The sequence below is a fragment of the Psammomys obesus genome, unplaced genomic scaffold (assembly GCF_907164565.1).
Source record: "Psammomys obesus unplaced genomic scaffold, mPsaObe1.curated_primary_1811, whole genome shotgun sequence".
Lineage (NCBI taxonomy): Eukaryota > Metazoa > Chordata > Mammalia > Rodentia > Muridae > Psammomys > Psammomys obesus.
In genome coordinates, this window is record NW_026596046.1 from 35408898 (window position 1) to 35428206 (window position 19309).

Sequence of the window (19309 nt, forward strand, 5' to 3'; positions counted from 1 at the left end):
AGCCAGATGTAGTAGCACATTCCCACCATCAGCACTGGGGAGGCCAAGGGGGGAATCCTGAAGTTTTAAGGCCTGGACTGTATAGTGAGATCTGATTATAAATAAGCAAGTAGTGAGAGCTTTTTTTTTTCCTTCACTCCTCATTACTCGTTTATTTTATTTATGTACTTAGTTACTTGTATACTTAGTTTTTGATATTTGGAACAAGGTTTCTTAAGAAAGGATACCATCTACAAAGCAGGCTTAAAACTCAGAGATGTGCCTCTAGAGCCCATTTTAAACAGACAAGCATGATGAGTTGGGTGTAGCAGCGCACGCTTGAAGTCTTAGTCATCAAGGAGGCAGAGACGGAGAATCATGAGTTTGAGGTCAGGCTGGACAGCATGAAGAGATTCTGTCTCAACAGAATCATAATAGGGTCTAAAATAAATAGATTAGCAGTGAAGGGAAAACAAAGATGACATAGTAAATGAAGCCAGGATAAATTTAATACCAGTTCTTGTTCATTACTAAGGATTAGAAGCAAACTCTTGAGTTTCGTAGTGACTAGAACAAGACTTGGTTCAAAGTTCACATGTATCCATCACTCATTTTTTTTGTTGTTGTTGTTCATTCAGCTGATACATACATATGCCTAAATTGCAAAACAGTGTAATGTTATGTATTTGAGTACCTAGCTTTCTATTGTGTGGGGCCTTAAACAAACTTTTTTTAAAAAGTTATCTGCAAAAACATTGTTAACTCTTGTACTTGCCTTACAAACTCAAACTGCTGCACTATGGAAGGTTTTCTTGATCCATCTACCAAGGAAAATGATATCTGTGAGTTTGAAGCATTATGTTGTATTACAAAAACTGTATTATAGTAAAATTATAATAAATCTTACATACATACATGTCCCCCCAATAAGATGAACTCTCTTAAACAAGAGAACTAACACATAGCAAATCCCAAGTGCTTCTGTACCGTTTAATGCCTTTTGTATTTATTTACTTACTTAAAATATGAATATGCACACTGTGATGCATGTGTGAAGGTCAGAGGACAACATTCAGGAATGGTTTCTCCTTACATCATATGGATTCCCGGGTCAAATTCAGCTTGTCAGGTTTGGCAGCAGTGCCTTTACCTGCTGAGGAATCTGGCCAGTCTGCTTTGTTTTAATGAATAATTAATTCTGCATTTAGAGAGGCCTTCTATAAAATTAGGTCATTCTTTTTAAAAAGCCATAAACCTAGAGAAGACATTTTGTATCATTTGCTAGTTAAACAGTTAGTTGCCTGTCTTCTGTCTCCCCCACTCCTCTGGGTTAGGGGTGAAGTGAGAGGAGAGGGAGATACATATACCCATGCATATGTGGACACCAGAGGAAGACATGAGGTGTACTGATCTATTACTTTCCCCTTATTCTGAGACAGGTTCCTCACTGAACCTGGAATAGACTGGTGGCCAGCAAGCCCTGGTAATCCTCCTGTCTCTGCACCTGCCCATGACTGTTGGGTTTATAGATGCATGCATGGCCATGGCCCACTTTTTAGTATCAGACTTTTTAGGTCTTCATGCTTTCATCTTTTCATCTTTCTATCCCCTTGTTGTGTTTTTGATTAGCTAACAAGCCATTTTCTTAGCTATTTAAATGGGCTAAGTACTGTGGTAGTTGGAATTTGACATTTTGCAGATGAGCATCTCCTTTATTAAGGCAGGCACAAAAGCCAGTTGTTGAGCTTTGGCATGAAAAGATCTTTCTGTTAACTGTAAAAGCTGTTCCCACATTGAGATTGTTTTGGCAGATTTGTAGAACTCAGAATTCTCCATTTCATGTTTAAATTAAAGCATTTTCTGAAGTGAAAGACTGTATACAAAATTTTAAAATGCAGAAATCTAATGTGTAGTCTGATTACATTTGGCAAAACAATAGAAATAAACAGCCACGCCAAAATCTGGGCTTTGTAAATCATACTGATAGAATTAAGGAAACATCTACTGGAACTGAGTTTTCTTCAATTTAGGTTTTTTTGTTTTTTGTTTTTCGGTTTTTTTTTTTGTTTGTTTGTTTTTGTTTTTGTTTTTTTAAGGTTAATGTCTAAAATGGAATTGAAGCCTTGTGTGATGGCACACACCTGTAACCATAGCACTTGGGAGGCAGATCTTTGAGTTTAACACCATCTGGTCTACATATTGAATTCCAGGCTATACAGCAAAACCCTGCCTCTAAACAAACAAACAAGATCAAATTGGGCCATTACATTTTAATACAAAGTCTTTTTTATTCATTTTATTCATTCCTCTACCCAGCAATTGTGCTTTTATGCCAGGCTCTTTTTTAAGATTTTAGTAGTAAATATGAAGTTTATAGTTCCTTGCTCTCCGTGTGGAAAATGTTGCAGGGAGAAGATAGTCAGGCTAGCAGCTGCAGTGAGTTCAAAGCTGTTCAGAGAGCTCTGCAATCATGTCATGTAGCTAAGCTGAATCTGGCTTTCAGACCTTCTAAGACCTGAGTGGACACAACTGAGAAGTTGGGATATGAATGTTAATATCTTTGTCATTTCTTTCAGATTCTGGGCGTTTCAGAAGTATTCAGTATTCTCTGAATGTCTTGTTCTCTTGTGTAATTTCACAAATGCTCTTTCCTTTTCCTATTCTCCATGTAGAGTTCCTGTCATCCATCAAAACACAGATCAAATGACACACTCTTTTTAAACATCTCTCTCTTCTTCTTACTAAGTAGAATCATGTTTAGCTACATAAAACAGAAAAGTTTAAAAGGACAGGATTAGGAGCCAGCCAGGAGCCAGCCAGATGGTTTGGTGGGTAAAGGTGCCTGCTGTCAAACCTGATAACTTGAGTTCAATTTTTAGAGCCCACACGGCAGGAAAAAAAGAGCCAGACTCCCACAGGCTGCTCTTTTGCCTCCACGTGCATAGCGCACCCGCCCAAAATAAACAAATGAAAGAATAATAAATAAATGTAAAAAAAAAAGCTACAGAGACTAACTTAAGATGTTTAGGGTTTTGGGCCAGTGAGATGGCTCAGGATCTACACGGTGGAAGGAAAGAACTAACTCTTCTAAGTTTTCCTCTGACTTTCATATTCGTGTTGTGGCTTGTGCCTCTAGCTCCTCCACAAATAAAATGTAATGTAAAAATTTTAAGTATAGCGTTTTATTTTTTTCATGTGTAAGAAGTACAGAAGTATGTGGTTCAGGGATAAAATGGTTTTTCCATGAAATCAAAGCTACTTCTGTTATCCTTGGCTTAAGGCATTTATATTCAAGGTCACTTCAAGGAAAAGAAGGCTGTTAGACTCCAATCATCATGTCCTCATTCTAGGCAGCAGGAAAGAGTCCAGGGAGAAGAAGGCAGAAAGGAAGGATTCTGTCTTAAGCTAATGCTGTTCCGTTTAGCAGCTCTCCCAGAAGGCTTACAGAGCATTTCAGTTGTATTTCAGCAAGCAGAACCTGATGAGTTCTGCTTGATCTACCTATCTGGATTGTTTTGCAGTGTTTCCCCCAGGATGGGATTAAAATCATGGCTTTGCATGTGTTAGGCAAATAGTGTCAGTGAGTTTTATATTCATCCCCTTTTGATTATTTAATTTTTCCCAAGACAGAATTTCTCTGTGTAGCCCTGGCTATCCTGGAACTCATTCTGTAGATCAGGTTGGCCTCAAATTCAGATACTCCTGCCTCTGCCTCCTGAGTGATGGGATTAAAGGCATGTGCCATCACTGGATATTTTAAGTTTTTAAAATTATATTTATTTTAGGAGTGAATGGTATTTTAGGAAGCTGTGGTGTGAGAGTGAAGGTCAGAGGACAGCTGGTGGGAGTTGGTTCTCTCCTCTACCATCTGACTTCCAGGGATTGAACTCAGGTTGTCAGATTTGGTGGCAGATGCCTCTACGCACTGAGCAGTCTTGCCAGCAACTTTTTGATCATTTTCATGGAGAAACTTTGGCTATTCCAAAAGTTTCACCTCCTTATATTATGTCTAGCATGTTTGTTGTGGAAGTCTAGGAATAAGCCCCAGCTTTATCAGGAGAGAAGTCTGTAGCACCTGTATTATCTCTCATATACTGCAATCGGCTCACCAGTGCTTGTTCATTCGAAGACTCTTGCACCCTGCAGTCTCAAGAACAGAAAAATTTCTGTTCAGTATAAATCACTCAGTCTCGGGTATCCTGTTATAGTACAGAAAACTCAACAGAGATACGTGTCAATGGGAAAAGTAATACAGGATGAGAGGACCAGGAATTACAGCCTGTTGGGAGACCATTTTAAATGTGGTGGTTGAAGATGGCATTCCTGATAAGATAACATTGGCACAGAGAGCTCAGTATAAAAATGGAGGAAGCATTCATTTGCATATCCTGGGTATTTGAGGAAGGTAATAGCTTGAATTTTGGTGTACAAAGGCCAGTCACCTTGGAGTTCTGGAGTTCTGATGTCTAAGGCAGCAGAAAAAAATGTGCCCCAATTTTGTATTTGTTTTTTCCTGGCCAGCCAATTGGATAGTGCCTTCCCATATTAAGCTAATCTTCCCTACCTAGTCCCTAAAACTCAAATACTTGGGTTTGAGAGATATTTGGCTTCTCTATAGCACCTGTAGCCATCTGATACACAGTAGATTTTATTTTTTAAATTCTTCCATTTCCTTCCTAAATAGAAGATAAACAAGAATTTTTATTGTTCTTACTCACTACTGTATTGCTATCAAGCTTATATCAAGCATGGAGGAAGAAAAGCTGGAGAGATGGCTCAGTGTTTAATTGTACTTGCTGCTCTTCCAGAGGACCAGAGTTCAATTCCCAGTATCCATGTCAAGTAGCTCACAACCACTTGTAATTTTAGCTTTAGGGATCCAGCACCCTCTTCTGGCCTCTGAGAGCACCATCATGCACATATACACGAAACTTAAAAAAAAAAACAACAAAAAAAGCAAGCCTAAGGCAGTGATGCTTAAACTGGGTATCAGGTCTCCTTGGGAACTTAAATTTTTAGTTTCCTAAGCTTCAAGTTAGAGTTAAAGGCTCTTATATACCATGTTAAAGATTTTGCCTATAATTTTCAATGCCTCTGAAGAGTGACAACTCTTCAGAGTGACAACTCAGGAAAGCTGTGTCCCTGGACTTTTTTGCACAACTGGCAGGAAACTGTGAGAGACAGATACCTTTCTGCAGCCTGGTTAGTCATTCTCCCCCAGCAGCTTACTGCTTCTGTAATTCTTTAGAAGAGCTCTTGTGAATTTTCCAAGTTCCAGCTTCCCTAGTCTCATGAACCTCTCTGTTTTTCCCTTTGAGTTTGGAAGCTGCTACTGTACAATACATGCCCAATTTCTGTGATGCCCAGGGCTTCCTGCATGCTAGCACTCTACCAACTGTGTTATATTCCCACCTCCTACCTTCCCTTTCAGTGCAGCCGTCCTGTTTGATGTGACTGCTCCATGTGATTTTGATCTGCATCTTTTCATGTTTATTTGCCATTTGTAATCTTCTTAGCAGAGCTAGATTCTCCACTCACTTGAAAAATTAGGTTGTCTTGGGCTGGAGAGATTGCTCAGTAGTTACACACTTTATTGCTTTTGCATAGGACCCAGTCCCGTTCCCAGCACCCCTGTGATGGCTTACAGCACCCTTAACTCCAGTTCCAGGAGATCTGATGTCCTTTGACCTCTTCAGGCACCAGGCCTGCAGGTGATTCATATACACACATGCAGCCAAAGCATTCGTACACACAAATACATTTAAAAATTAGATTGTTTTTGTACTATTGAGCTTTATAAAAATTCCACACATTCTAAGTGCAAATCCTTTATTAGACCTGTGATTTGAAAACCAGATACGGTGGTCATACCTGTTATTCTAACCCTTGGGCTGTAGAGGAAGGAGGATCAGAAGTTCAAGTCATCCCACACAGGCTCCTTGAGGCCAGCCGGCCGAGGACACACGGCTCTCCTGAGTTGTCACTGTATGGGTGGGCTTTTAGTGATACAAGTGTCTTTGGCACTCCCTGCTGCTGTCATTGTCCCCTCACCTGCACTACTGGAAGTAGTACCATTAAACTCAGTGATTTACCAACTTCAGTTTCGTTTGTAGTGAGTTCCTCATTTGGGGTGTATGTCATCCTATCTCAAAGCAAAAAGCAAGTATATAATTTGAAAATATTCTTTCATTTTGTAAACTTGTCTTTTGCTTTTCTTAATGGTGGTCTTGTTTTGTTGTGGTACAGAGATTAAACCTTGGGCATCAAGCAAGGTGGGCAAGTGTTCTGCCACTGAGCTATATTCTCAGCCTCCCTCCCTCCCTCCCTCCCTCCCTCCCTCCCTCCCTCCCTTCCTCCCTCCCTCCCTCCCTTCCTTCCTTCCTTTCTGAGACTGGGTCTCTTTTTATTAAGTTGCCAGAGCTGGCCTTGAACTTCCCAAGTAGCTGAGATTATAGTCCTGCACCAACAGGCCTGGCTTTTATGTTGTTTTGAACACAGGGTCATATTATGTATGTAACCCAGTCTACCCTTGGAATTCTAGGTCCTTTTGCCTCAGTTTCTTGCGTTACTGGGATTGCAGGAGTATGCTGTCACACTGGCTGGTGGTTCCTTGGAAGCTGGGAACTCTGCTCTCAGCAGTTCCTCAGAAGTGGCTACATGCCTGGTGGTGGTGGCATACACCTTTATCCCTGGCATGCAGGGAGGCAGAGGCTGGTGGATCACTGTGAGTTCGAGGCTGGTCTGGTCTACAGAGTTCCAGGATAGCCAAGGCTACACAGAGAAACCCTGTCAATTTTTATTTTGTTTGTTTACTTTTGAGACTGAATCTTACTGTGTTTCCCAGCTCAGACTTAAATTCACAGCAATCCTCTTGCCTTAGCGTCTTCAGTGTAAAGATTGCAGCTTTGCGTCACCATACCTCTCGTGTTCCAAATATAAGACCCTCACAGATGTCTTTTCTGTCAGTTACTGGTTGGGGTTGAATTGATATTGTTATGTCCATGTCATGGTCTCCTGTGTCTGTCTATGGCTTTCATTGTGGAATAGCAGGAGACCTGTTTCACAGCTGATGAGTTTCTTTGACTATGAAAAACATTTCACATTTTGTCCAATCGTCAGCACAGGGTGTGTTCTCAGTAGGAGAGTGGGCAGATGTTTATAGGGCCAGTTGTGCTGCCCAGCACATGTTTTAGTCTGTTTCATGCTGCTATAACAATGCCACAGACTGGATAATTTATAACAAGAAGAAATTTATGTGCTCACTGCTCTGGAGTTGGGAAGTTCAGTAATGAGGTGCAGGTGTTTGGCAAGGGATTTCTTGCTGTGCCATTCTGTGGTAGAGCAGAAGAACAAAACAATAGAACAAAACAATAGGGTAGGAGAAAGAGCACGAGAAACAAGTTTCCTCCTTATATCATGATCCCTCTCCCAGTATAACAGCTTTGATCAGTTCATGAGAGCAGATACCTTCATGGTGTCTTAAACATTCCCGTGTTACAGTGGCCATTGAGTTTCCTACATGGTTTTATGGATACTGCATTCATGCCATTACAGCATTTTAACAGTCTTACTTAACACTGACATATTAGGCAGAGAACTGGTTAAGGAGAAGGTCCTAGTTAGGGAAAGTATTCAAGCAGTCATCTGTGTTGTCTGCACAGCAGCACTATTCTCATGCACCACCATTGTTTACATCTGCATATCACTTAGCATGGAGGTTTAACATCAGAGTTTAATTCTCAACTCTGGTTATAAAAATGCTTTTTCCCCCTAAATTGAGCTGAAAATACACATACCTTCTTTGATATGTATCTGCAAGTTGTAGCTTCAATTTGTAGACCTGTTAATCCTAACATTGTTTGCTAGGGCTTTGCATTGGGCAGATTTATGAATGTTCTAGATTCTGAAATTGACCAGTGCTGTTTCCCATTTCCCTGTCTGATAGTTCTAGCGTCCTGTCCTTGGGAACCTGTCAGTTTTCCACCTTTCATTCCAGAATCCTGAATAGACTTTATCATAGAGCAGCTGTCACCCAGCCAGATGCTCACTGCCTGCCTTCAGCATTTAACTTGTTCCCTAACCTGAGGTGCAATGGAAGTTAATGATCTAAACAATTGCCCACCTAGCATGTAAACCTAGTTAGGAGAGAAATGTTTAAATTTTATGGCTTGTAAGTAATATACTGGAGACATGTATTCAAACGTGTTGTTGGCTTATATGTGAGATATGGCTCTCTGAACAAAATGGGACAAATTGGCTGGTTAATAGAGCTTAGTGGCATTCCATTAATCAGAATGGAAATTCCCTTCATTAAGATAATTAAGAGAGCATTTGTGCAGGTGATAGTTATTGCACACAAAGTTCTAAGTTTATTTCTTTCCCTTGAATAAATTTGTCAAGAAGTCTTGGCTACCTTTGTTTTTTTGCTTAAGATATTTCGTGGCATCAGATTCCCCTTTTTGAGGACCACCAGAATGTCTCAACAGATAGAGATGCTTACTGAGTTCTATCCCTGGGACCCACATAATGGAAGAAGAGACCTAATTTCTGCACGTTGTCCTCTGACGTCCACATGGCACTGTAGCATGTGCGTGTATACATGAGCACACAAACAGATGTAATAAAATTTCCTTTTTCTCCTGTAAAACAAAGGACACTGTCGTCAGACAAATGACAGCCTACAGACTGGGAAAGGATCTTCACCAACCCTAAATCTGATAGAGGGCTAATATCTAGTATATATAAAGAACTCAAGAAGTTAAACAGCAACAAATCAAGTAATTCAATTAAAAACATAGGGTATAGAGCTAAACAGAGTATTCTCAATAGAGGAATATCAAATGGCAGAGAAACACTTGAAGTCTTCAACATTCTTAGTCATCAGAGAAATGCAAATCAAAATGACCTTGAGATTTCACCTTACACCCATCAGAATGGCTAAGATAAAAAACTCAAGATGAACACATGCTGGAGAGGTTGTGGAGAAAAGGGAACCCTCCTCCACTGCTGGTGGGAATGTAAACTTGTACAACTACTTTGGAAATCAATCTGGTGCTTCCTCGGACAATTAGGAATAGTTCTTCCTTAAGATCCAGCTTAAGATACCACTCCTGGGCATAAATCCAAAAGATGCTCAAGTACACAACAAGGACATTTGCTCAACCATGTTCAGAGCAGCTTTATTCATAATAGCCAGAACCTGGAAACAACCCAGCTATCCCTCAACAGAGGAATGGACAGAAATTGTGGTACATTTACACAATGGAATACTACTCAGCAATTAAAAACAAGGAAATCATGAAATTTGCAGGCAAATGGTGGGATCTAGAAAAGATCATCCTGAGTGAGCTATCCCAGAAGCAGAAAGACACACATGGTATGTACTCACTTATAAGTGAATATTAGACATATAATATAGGACAAACATATTAAAATCTGTACACATAAAGAAGTTAAGCAAGGAGGACTACCCAGGGTAAGATGATCAATCCTCACTCAGAAAGGCAAACAGAATGAATGAATGAATGAATGAATGAATGAATGAATGAATAGAACAGCTAGAATTAAAAAAAAAAAAAGAAAGAAACAGGACAGGAGCTACTACAAAGGGCCTCTGAAAGACTCTACCTAGCAGGGTATTAAAGCAGATGCTGAGGCTCATAGCAAAACTTGAGACAGAGTGCAGGGAATCTTATGAAAGAAGGTAGAGATAGAAAGACCTGGAGGGGACAGGAGCTCCACAAGGAGAGCAATAGAACCAAGAAATCTGGGCCCAGGGGTCTTTTGTGAGACTGATATTCCAACCAGGGACCATACATGGAGATTACCTAGAACCCCAGCTCAGATGTAGCCCATGGCCACTCAGTGTCCAAGTAGGTTCCCTAATAAGGGGAACAGGGACTGTCTCTGACATGGACTTAGTGGCTGGCTCTTTGATCACTTTCCCCTGATGAGGAGCAGCTTTACCAGGCCACAGAGGAAGACAATGCATCCAATCCTGATGAGACCTGATAGGCTAGGGTCAGATGGAAGGGGAGGAGGTCCTCCCCTGTCAGTGGACTTGGATAGGGGCATGGGAGGAGATGAGGGAGGGAGGGTGAGGTTGGGAGGGAATGAGAAAGGGGGCTCCAGCTGGGATACAAAGTTAATAAACTGTGATTAATATAAAAAAATAAATTTTTTAAAAAAGTTGCTTTTTTTCTTTAAAGCTGCTAGTAGCTTTTATCTTTTGCAGGCACAAGGGGTGGGCAAGACCCTTGGCTGTTTCTTCCTGTAAGCAGGCTAGGTGCTCACCACCAGACACCCAGGCTCCCTTGGTGAGCTATAGAAGTATGCGATTTTCCAGCTTGTGAATTAGCATCATTAGAAATAGAAAGGACCTGGGAGGTCAGCTAATAATACATTAACATCGGGACATTGAAGTCCACAGAGGAAAAGTGACTTGGCCAATGCCACCCTGATGTGAGAACATGCCGTGAGGTACTGAACTCATGTTACACTGAGAGCCTGAAAGGGCTAAGCTGACAGTACATAGGTTCCATCATTTCTCTGCTCTTTACTTCTCCATCTGTAAAGTGGGAAATGTGTTATACTATATTTAGTCCTTCTGTTCCTAACAAAGTGATGCTTCCCTTTGAGTATAACTGAAGACTTTAGAAGAGAAAGTGATGTCACAGGAAATGAGCAATTAATAATCAATGCTGTTTTCTTTGTACTTGCAGGATCCTCAGTCTTCCACAATGAACCCCGTTTACAGCCCCGTGCAACCTGGGGCTCCTTATGGCAACCCTAAGAACATGGCCTATACTGGTGAGTGGTACAAGAATGGATTGTTGTTTTTCAATTATTCTTTGATAGTTTCTTATATTTACTTAGTGAATTTTATTTGGTTTTACTCACAATATCTTTTTTTGCCCCTCTTTGATGAATAGATCTAACTTGCTGAGTGACTTACAATTTACTACAGTGTTCCAAAAGCCCTGGCAAAGCTTGAGAAGCTGAAAAAGATATATCTAAGGCCCCATAGTGATGGAAGTGGAGGTGACAGAGTCTCACTATGTAGCTCTGTCTGTCCTGGAACTCAAGAGTTCTACCAGCCTCTGCTTCTTAAATGCTAGGATTAATGTATGCAGTCACCACTGGCAGAAGGGACTTTTTTGGTTAAAGGTTATCAGCAAGTGGGATGGAGGAAACTTAACACTTACTGAACACCTGTCATGGTCCTGGCCTGTGAAAGGCACCATTAGTACTACATTTCACTTTTATTTTACCTATTTATTTTAAAAATGGATTTTACAGTGTGTGTGTGTATGTGTGTGTGTGTGTATGTGTGCCACATTCAGCATGATATATGCCTGTAAGTCAGGATAACCATGTGGGTTCTGGGAATCAAATTCAGGTTACTGGGCTTTGTAACAAGTGCCTTTAATTGCTGAGCCACCAATCTGGGTCCTCAGTTTCATTGTAAAGTAAATTTCATGCAGTGTAGCTTCGTATCACCATTTCACAGATGAGAAAATCATAGTCATAGTGGACACCACAGAGTCAAACAAAATTAGTTAATTGAACCCAAGCCAGTTGATTCTGAAGACTGATCTTATTTTTAAATTTAAATTACTGTGTGTTTCTTTTCTTCTGTTTTGATGTATGTTTGTTAGAGAATATGAATATTAGATTCTAAGGGTTTCTCTACCCCAAATAGTTCCCAAATAATCGAGACAGAGACCTCTTGGATTTATAATTAATCTTGAAGCCAAGCATGGTAACTCACACCTACAGTTCTGGCACTTGGGAGGCTTAGACAGGAGGATTTCCATAAGTTTGAGGCCAGCATGGGCTTTATAAGGCAGGCAGCATATAATACCTGGTATAAATTAAGTGCCAGTAAATAATTTACTTTAAGTAAAATAAATAAGTACTTATTTATAAGTAAAGGTAGGTAGGATGTGCAGCAATGGAATTGAATGAAAAAAAAAGTATCTTAAGATATCTAGCTTGTATTTTATACATCACAAGCCTTCAAAATCAATCCCCCAGAACAAAAACGAATGTATAGCCAGTCCTCAACCATAAAAAAAGAACTGGTGAAGAGGAAAAGTAGCTAAAAATTTTGGTAGTAGGACTGGAGTTGGAAGAATAAAGTTTTGTTCTAGCATAGAACCATTAACAGAATGGAAGCTGTGCACTATGTCAGTTCTCTTTAAGTGCCTCCTTCCATGTTTTGCCATATACATTATATAGACTCCTAGTAACGGTATCTCAGAGAACAGAGAGCCTGTTGTCTGAAGTTGGCTTCTTTTCTTATCCTTCCTTTTTCTTTTCTGTTCTTTTTTTCCCCCTCCTCCTCTTCTTTTCTTCTTTTTTTGAAACAGGGTTTGAGGCTGGCCTCAAACTCACGGAGATCTGTCTGCCTCTGCATCCCGAGTGTTAGAATTAAAAGTGTGCTCTACCACATCCAACAGGGGGTTTTGTTGTTGTTTGTTTGTTTAAAAACAAGATCTCACTGTGTAGCTCTCTGGCTGTTCTAGAACTCTCTGTGCAAACCAGGGTAGGGTGGCATTGAACTTACAGAGTTCCCATGCCTGATGAAAGGAATGTGCCCCAGTGGAGTCAGTGTTTTTAACTGCTAAGCTATCTCACCATTTTTTTTTTGCTGTGCTAAGGATTAAACCCAGAGCCTTGCAAATACTACACAAATATTTTACCCTGAGCTATACACTCATCCTCAGTTGTTGATGTTTTTAAGTTAATAAAACAGGTCTCAATAATATACATGCAAATAATACTCTGAATTGGAAGATTAGTTTGATAGGATTTAGCAGTTATCCCTAACTTTTAATCTCACCTGTTGTGTTTATCACAACAGCTCTCTTATTCTTACAACCTTCATAGTAAAATATTTTGTTTGAACTCTATTGTATATTTATTTTAATAAAATTATTTCCAGTAGCTAAGACACATGGGACAGACCTGGTTCAGGGAGCGTGTTGCCTTTTCCCTTCCTAGTTCTGGCTGTTCCCAGTAAAGTTAGTTCTTTTGCCAGAGGCAACTAAGCTGCTTTGGCATGCTGCCTTTCTGGCCAACTTCATTCTTAGGAATTGCTAAACTTGAGAAGGAAGGAAACAGTTACACTTGTTGATTTGCACTAAAAAAAATATCAAGCAACATGTTATTTTGGAAAAGGGAACAAATTTTGTCTCTTCTAGGCTCTTGGTAGAACTTATATAATGCATTTTAATTGAATGAACAGCTAAGTTCAAAATTCAGCTGTCAGTAAATACCTGGATGACTTTAGACAATTGCTTAATTTCTCTAAATTGAATTTGTTTTGTAAACTGAGACAACTATGGGTGATTGTGAGAATTAAATTAGGTAATTTATACTTTAGAAGGAGAGAAGAATTTTTTTGTGTGTCTACTAAAAAGTGAATATTATTATCCTAGAATTTTAAGTTTTTTTGCTACAGAGTATAGAGTCCTGCAAAAGTAGCTTAAATAACACACAAGCAGTATATGTTCACCTTTTACCTAAACTTTCAAATTCATAGACTTTTCTTTTAAACTAATTTTCTTGCTTTTGTTGTTGTTGTTTTGAGAGAGGGTTTCTCTGTGTAGCCCTGGCTGTCTGGAACTCTTTCTGTAGACCAGACTGGCCTCCAACTCACAGAGATCCACCTGCCTCTGCCTTTGCCTCCCAAGAACTGGGATTAAAGGTGTGTGCCATCACTGCCCAACTTCATTTTCCTGTTATGTTGTTGTACTTTTGTTTTCATTTATTTTATTGTCTGACAATAAGACTCTTAAGGTTCCGGCTTTTTAGTGTGGTGAGACAGGGTGTCATATAGTCCCAACTGCCCTTTAACTGACTGTGTGTGTATCCCAGGATAACTTTGAACTCTAAATTCTACTACCTTTCAAGTACTGGGATTACAGATATGTAGGACATGCCAAAGTAGGTCCCAGCTCTGTGCAGGAAGATTTGGGTTTCACCCCTCTTTAGGGCCCATGAATATCTGAAAGGGCTGGTGTCCCACAGGACACACCAAGACCAAGTTCTCAGCACAGAGGAAATTAATTTGCCCCAGGCGGACAAAGATAAGGGATAGAATATGGGGAGAGGGAGAAAGGGATGTTTGCCCCAGAAGGACAAAGGACTGCCTCTGGATAGAGAGGAGACAGATGTGGCCCATAGGCAAATGGCAGTTTATAAAGGAAAAAGAAAAAACAAACAAAACAAAAAACAATGTTGCTAGGATAAAGTGTTTAATTTTAATTAGGGTAGCCAAAGGGGACTTTTGATGGTTGAACCTTGGTGGTAACTTCAGGAGGAAATAGTAGCCAAATAAGGGAATAGACTTGGGGTCTAGCTTTAGGAATATAGTCTAATGTTTTTTAGCAAGGGGGAGAGGGAAAGATAATGGGCAAAACCTGTCATGTTTGCCAAGCTCAGGCTAGAGGTTATCCTTCGGTTTGTGTTTCTCCCTTCTCATGTATGCTGGCACACACACAACACATTCTCTGTGGCACACATGCACACACACACACACATACACACACTAGAATGCAATAAGGGTTGGAGGGCTCAGCAGTAAGAGCCCATCTGTGTTTACAGAGGACCTGGGTTCATATTCCAGCCCATATGGCAACTCACAACCACCCAACTCCAGTTCCAGAGGCTCCTGCACCCTCTTCAGGCTTCTGGGTGAGCAGGCACACAGGCAGTACACATTCACAATACTCAGACACATAAAAGAAAATCTTTAAAAAAGAAATAAAGTTCAATAAAAACATAAAATTTGGATGTCGTTATCATTAGTTTACATTAATCATTGCTGTAATTAGTTATTACAGTAATAGCTACCATTAGTAACTATCATTAAGGTGGCAGGGCACTTCTTCATAAAGTTGTAAATTTTCAGGTAAATGCTGTTCTCATTTTTCATGTGTTTACATAGTAACTTACTCATGTTACTTAGTTTCAACTAAGCAATATTCCCAGGGTCTTTCAGCTTGTAAAAGTCACCTTAAGCAAAATATAAAGAAACCTGCAGAGGTCCTGTGTCCACATAAGCACTGGTGAAACCAGGAATATTAAATACGCAAGGTTATTTCTTCAATGGAAGAGATGGATACTTGTTTTCTGCCCTTCTGCCTGTCCAGCTGGAGTGGATGTAGTTAATAGCCTGGTCATCTGTGCTAATTGTAGGGTCTGGCCAAACCTGAATCCTCCAGACTGTTATGTTTATCCCAGACTTTTTTCTCCGTTGGCCTTTATCTTGAGCATTACTTCTCAGTCAGTAGAACCCATCCTTAAAGGAGATATCACATATACTTTGTTCTTGTCGTCTAATGACAACAGCAGATTCTCCCCTAGGCCCTGAGGCTATAGAGCCCATTCTTATGGAAGAGAGCACATGTACTTTGCAAGAGTTTTGATGTAGTTATGCTTTAAGCTTTTGTCCCGAGCACAGCCCGGTGATTCCCGGAACGGGATTCATGCGAGACTTTGTTTTTGGTTTAACAAAAGCACTTTAATAGTATCAATCCAGCTAACACATCCAATCACTATGAGCCAATACATAATTCATTCGTAGCAGGGTGCCTCTCCTGGATCCAAAGGAGTCTCAGTTGCAGCTTGACAGCACTCAGGTAAGGGCTCAGGACACTTCCGGTCCCCTAGGATTCCGTGTTTCTAGGCTTAAGATGAAAATTCGGCCGGGCAGATAAGCAAACTTGTTGAGAGGTTCAAAACTGTATAGTGATGGGAAGTTCCCCTCAGAGCGCCAGCATATTCAGCTGCTCTATGCGAGAGTGCTCAAGAGGGAGGGCTTCATCGTCCCGTCCGAGCTTTGGGTTTTTATATTTTTTCTTTTTAAGCACGTCATCATTCTATTGTATCACTCCTTTCTTATCTATACCGGCTGGTTTCTGGCCCCCTTCTGCTTATCTCCTCCAACATGTGCCTCTCAGCATACTTTGTTTACATTCTCACTACAGCTTTATTGTGATAATTGTTACCAGGAAGCTTCTTTCCAACACTTTCACTGTACTTAAATATGAGTAAAATAAACTGCCCGGTGTCAGACTCTGGAGCAGTGATTCTCAACCTTCCTTATGATTGCAACCCTTAATACAGTGTCTTATGTTGTGGTGACCCCCAACTATAAAATTATTTTATTGATAGTTCACAACTTATTTTTCTACTGTTATAAACGGTAATGTCTGATATGCAGGATATCTGACTTGTGATCGGGGTCTTGACCCACAGGTTGAAAGCCACGGCTGTAGGAGTTTGAACCAACACTGGCTACTGAGTCTTGTTAAGCAGATGTCCTTGCCTCATGTGGATTGTTACTCTACGAACCCTGGTGTTTGCAGAGACCCCCACAGAAACCTTTTTTTTTTTTTTTTTTTTTTTTAAGAAACAGTTTTGCTATGTAGCCTAAATGCTAAAATTATCGTCATGCACCACCATGCCCAGCATAAGTATACTTAAAATCATGGGAAAACATATATAGTGCAAAATTTCCTGTTTTACTCATTTTTGAGAGACAGAGAGTCTTCATTCACATTAGTTCAATTATATTTGTTTGTCCATTTATCTGTCTCTTTAGATGCCCTAAATCTGCTTTAGCCAGAAGAAATCATGTTGGCTGGTCTCGGTGAAAATTTGCAGTTGAGATACATAATCTTCATATTTAGTGGACAGAGTCCTTATTGGCATATGTATATGTGCTGGCTAGTTTTATGTCAAGTTGACACAAGCTAGAATCCTTTTAGAGGAGGAAACCTCTGAGAAAATGCCCCCACAGACTGGTGTGTGGACAAGCCTCTGGTGTGTTCTCCTGACTGATGGTTGTTGTGGAAGGATCTAGCTCACTGTGGGCAGTGCCACCCCTGGGCTAGTGGTCGTGGTCCATGGTGCTATAAGAAAGCGGGCTGAGCAAACAATGAGGAGCAAGCCAGTAAGCAGCACTCTATCATGGCCTCTGTATCAGCTCCTGCCCTCATATCCCTGGGTGGTTGAGCTATAAGCTGAACTATTTCCTCCCAAAGTTGCTGTATTATCCAAGTTTTAATCATAAGTACAAGAAACATGGAGAGCCTTAACCCTGTCACAGAACCAGCAAGTACTTAAATTGGGGTACTCCGTGTTGTTAACTATTGAGCTCTCAATGAATTTAGGTTGTTGAATGAATAAATGACTGAGTGGTAGAAGTGCTAAAACTGAAGCCTTTTCAGAGGTCTGTAAGTCTCTGAAAATCAACCTCAGCGTTTGCAGTAGACATTTTGTCTTGAAGCCCTTCTCTAAAGCTCTGATTTACATTAGTGTTTCTGTCTGCTCTACTGGAGGTTAGGTACTTGCACAGGCAGGCCCCAGGCAAGGCCGGGAAAAACATGTGAAAGGTAGTGTGTTAGCTCTAGGTGGATAGACAAAGCTGTCCAGGGCACTTATAGCCCACAGTTTTGCCAGCTACTCTAGGGTTAGCTTAAGAATCAGTACCACAGCTCTAAAGCCAATCACATAGTCTTCTCCTCTCTATCCTTGTCTTCATTTTTTCTGGTCATTTATAGTGAGCATAGGCAAGTTGTGGAAAACATCTTTTGTTTGTATGTGTCTTCCTCAATTGCTTTCCATGTTATTTTTTGAGACAGGGTGTCACTAAACCTGAAGTTCACTAACTGGCTGGACTGGCTGGTTAGCAAGTTCTGGGTCTTCCTCTGCACAGGTTGTCCTCAGAGTCACTGTGTGGCCCAAGCTAGCCTTAACCTCAAAATCCTCCTGCCTCTGCCTCTTTAGTGCGAGAATTACATTCTAGAGAAGATGTTGTGAGGCACCGCACCTGGCTTAAAGTGTGTGTGTGAGAGAGAGAGAGAGACAGAGAGACAGAGAGACAGAGAGACAGAGAGACAGAGACAGGCAGGCAGGCAGACAGACACAAAGAGACACAAAGATAGGGAGGATGTGTGTGTGTGTGTGTGTGTGTGTGTGTGTGTATGTTAGTACACCTGTGTTTATGCTTGTGGAAACCAAAGGTCAACATCGAATGTCTTCCTCTATTGCTTTCTATATTTTTGTCATGGGGGTCTCTTATTGGAGACAGAGTTTCAGTTAGACTGGCTGGCCATTGAGCCTCTGGGATCCCCACCTCTATGTCCCCACTGGGGTTATATATGCACACTGCCTTACTCAGTAGCTTTTATATGATTGCTAGGTCCTCGTGCTTTTAAAGGCACTTTACCCACTGAACTACCTTCCAAGACCTTACAGCATCTATATTTAGAGTGAAAACTTTGCCAAAAATGTCATTTCCTAGTGTCTAATATATTCAGAATCTGTCTGGTTCTTAAAGAAAAACCTATAGAAACCAGTTACTATTGGTAACTGTTATATGTTTTGTTTTTGCTATAAAAAATGTTGGGATTTATGAGTTAAGTATCATAATTACTGAACCTCTTCTTAAAGATGGAGAGATTTTTCCAACATCTAGATGTGTCCAATTGTAGGTACCTGGGCTCTGTGATTGAGTTGTACTTTACAGCAGTGGTTTTCTGTCATCCAAGCCTAGGAGGATGGTAGAAACTTACATTCTTGAGACTCACCCCAGACTTGATGAATGGAAACCTCTGGGGATGGTTCTTAGAAAATTATGCTTATCACAGGCTCTGTAGATGGCTGTGACACACACAGCTGCGGTTTCATAGATGTTTGATAGTTTCTCTCTTTTCCAATTCTGAGAGCTTATCTAGGAATCTTCCCATCATAATATCATAATTTCTCTGAGTTAAAGCAGCTTTGAAAGTGTGCAATGTGTCCAACAGGATGGTGACCACCTTTCTCAGATTACAAGGTCTTTGAGCAGGCTGCCCAAACCCTGGGCACTGATGGAAGTCTGAGTTTACAACAGGACAGCTAACAGTTCTATTTTTGTTTCCTTGTACATCTTTGGAAAACTAAATGATTAGCCCACTAAAATTGGTTTTAAAGGATTCTTACTGCATAAAGTCAAAAGTGTGATTACTTGAAAATTGCTCAGCTGGCGAAGAAGGTGCTTGAACTGAAGTGTCTGAATCGGAGTTTTGCTATTACTGATCCCAGCAGGAGAAAAGGCAGAAAAATCAATAGTCCTTGGTCTTGTTTTAAGTTACCAAACTATACTTCATGTTCCCTCCAACAGCCTGTCTGTTAGAAATTTTGTAAGTTTGTGGTGAGAACTCTGTTGACTTATAATCTGCATGGCAAGAGGCCTGAAAACTCCTTGGGGTATTATGATACAGGTGGGGGTGAATAGAGAGCACAGACATTCCTTTCTTGAACCCTGAGGTGGGAG

At 40.5% G+C, this 19309-nt stretch overlaps 1 protein-coding gene across 4 annotated transcripts in view; it reads left to right on the forward strand.

Moving 5' to 3' along the window:
* Fam168a (family with sequence similarity 168 member A) overlaps window positions 1-19309 on the forward strand; it is a 120523-nt gene that overhangs the window by 64841 nt on the left and 36373 nt on the right. For all 4 annotated transcript variants that reach the window (XM_055623185.1, XM_055623188.1, XM_055623186.1 and 1 more), the window contains exon 2: window positions 10701-10788. In XM_055623185.1, coding sequence (XP_055479160.1) covers window positions 10719-10788 — 70 coding nt within the window. In that variant the 5' untranslated portion in view covers window positions 10701-10718. The remainder of the gene's footprint in view (window positions 1-10700; window positions 10789-19309) is intronic.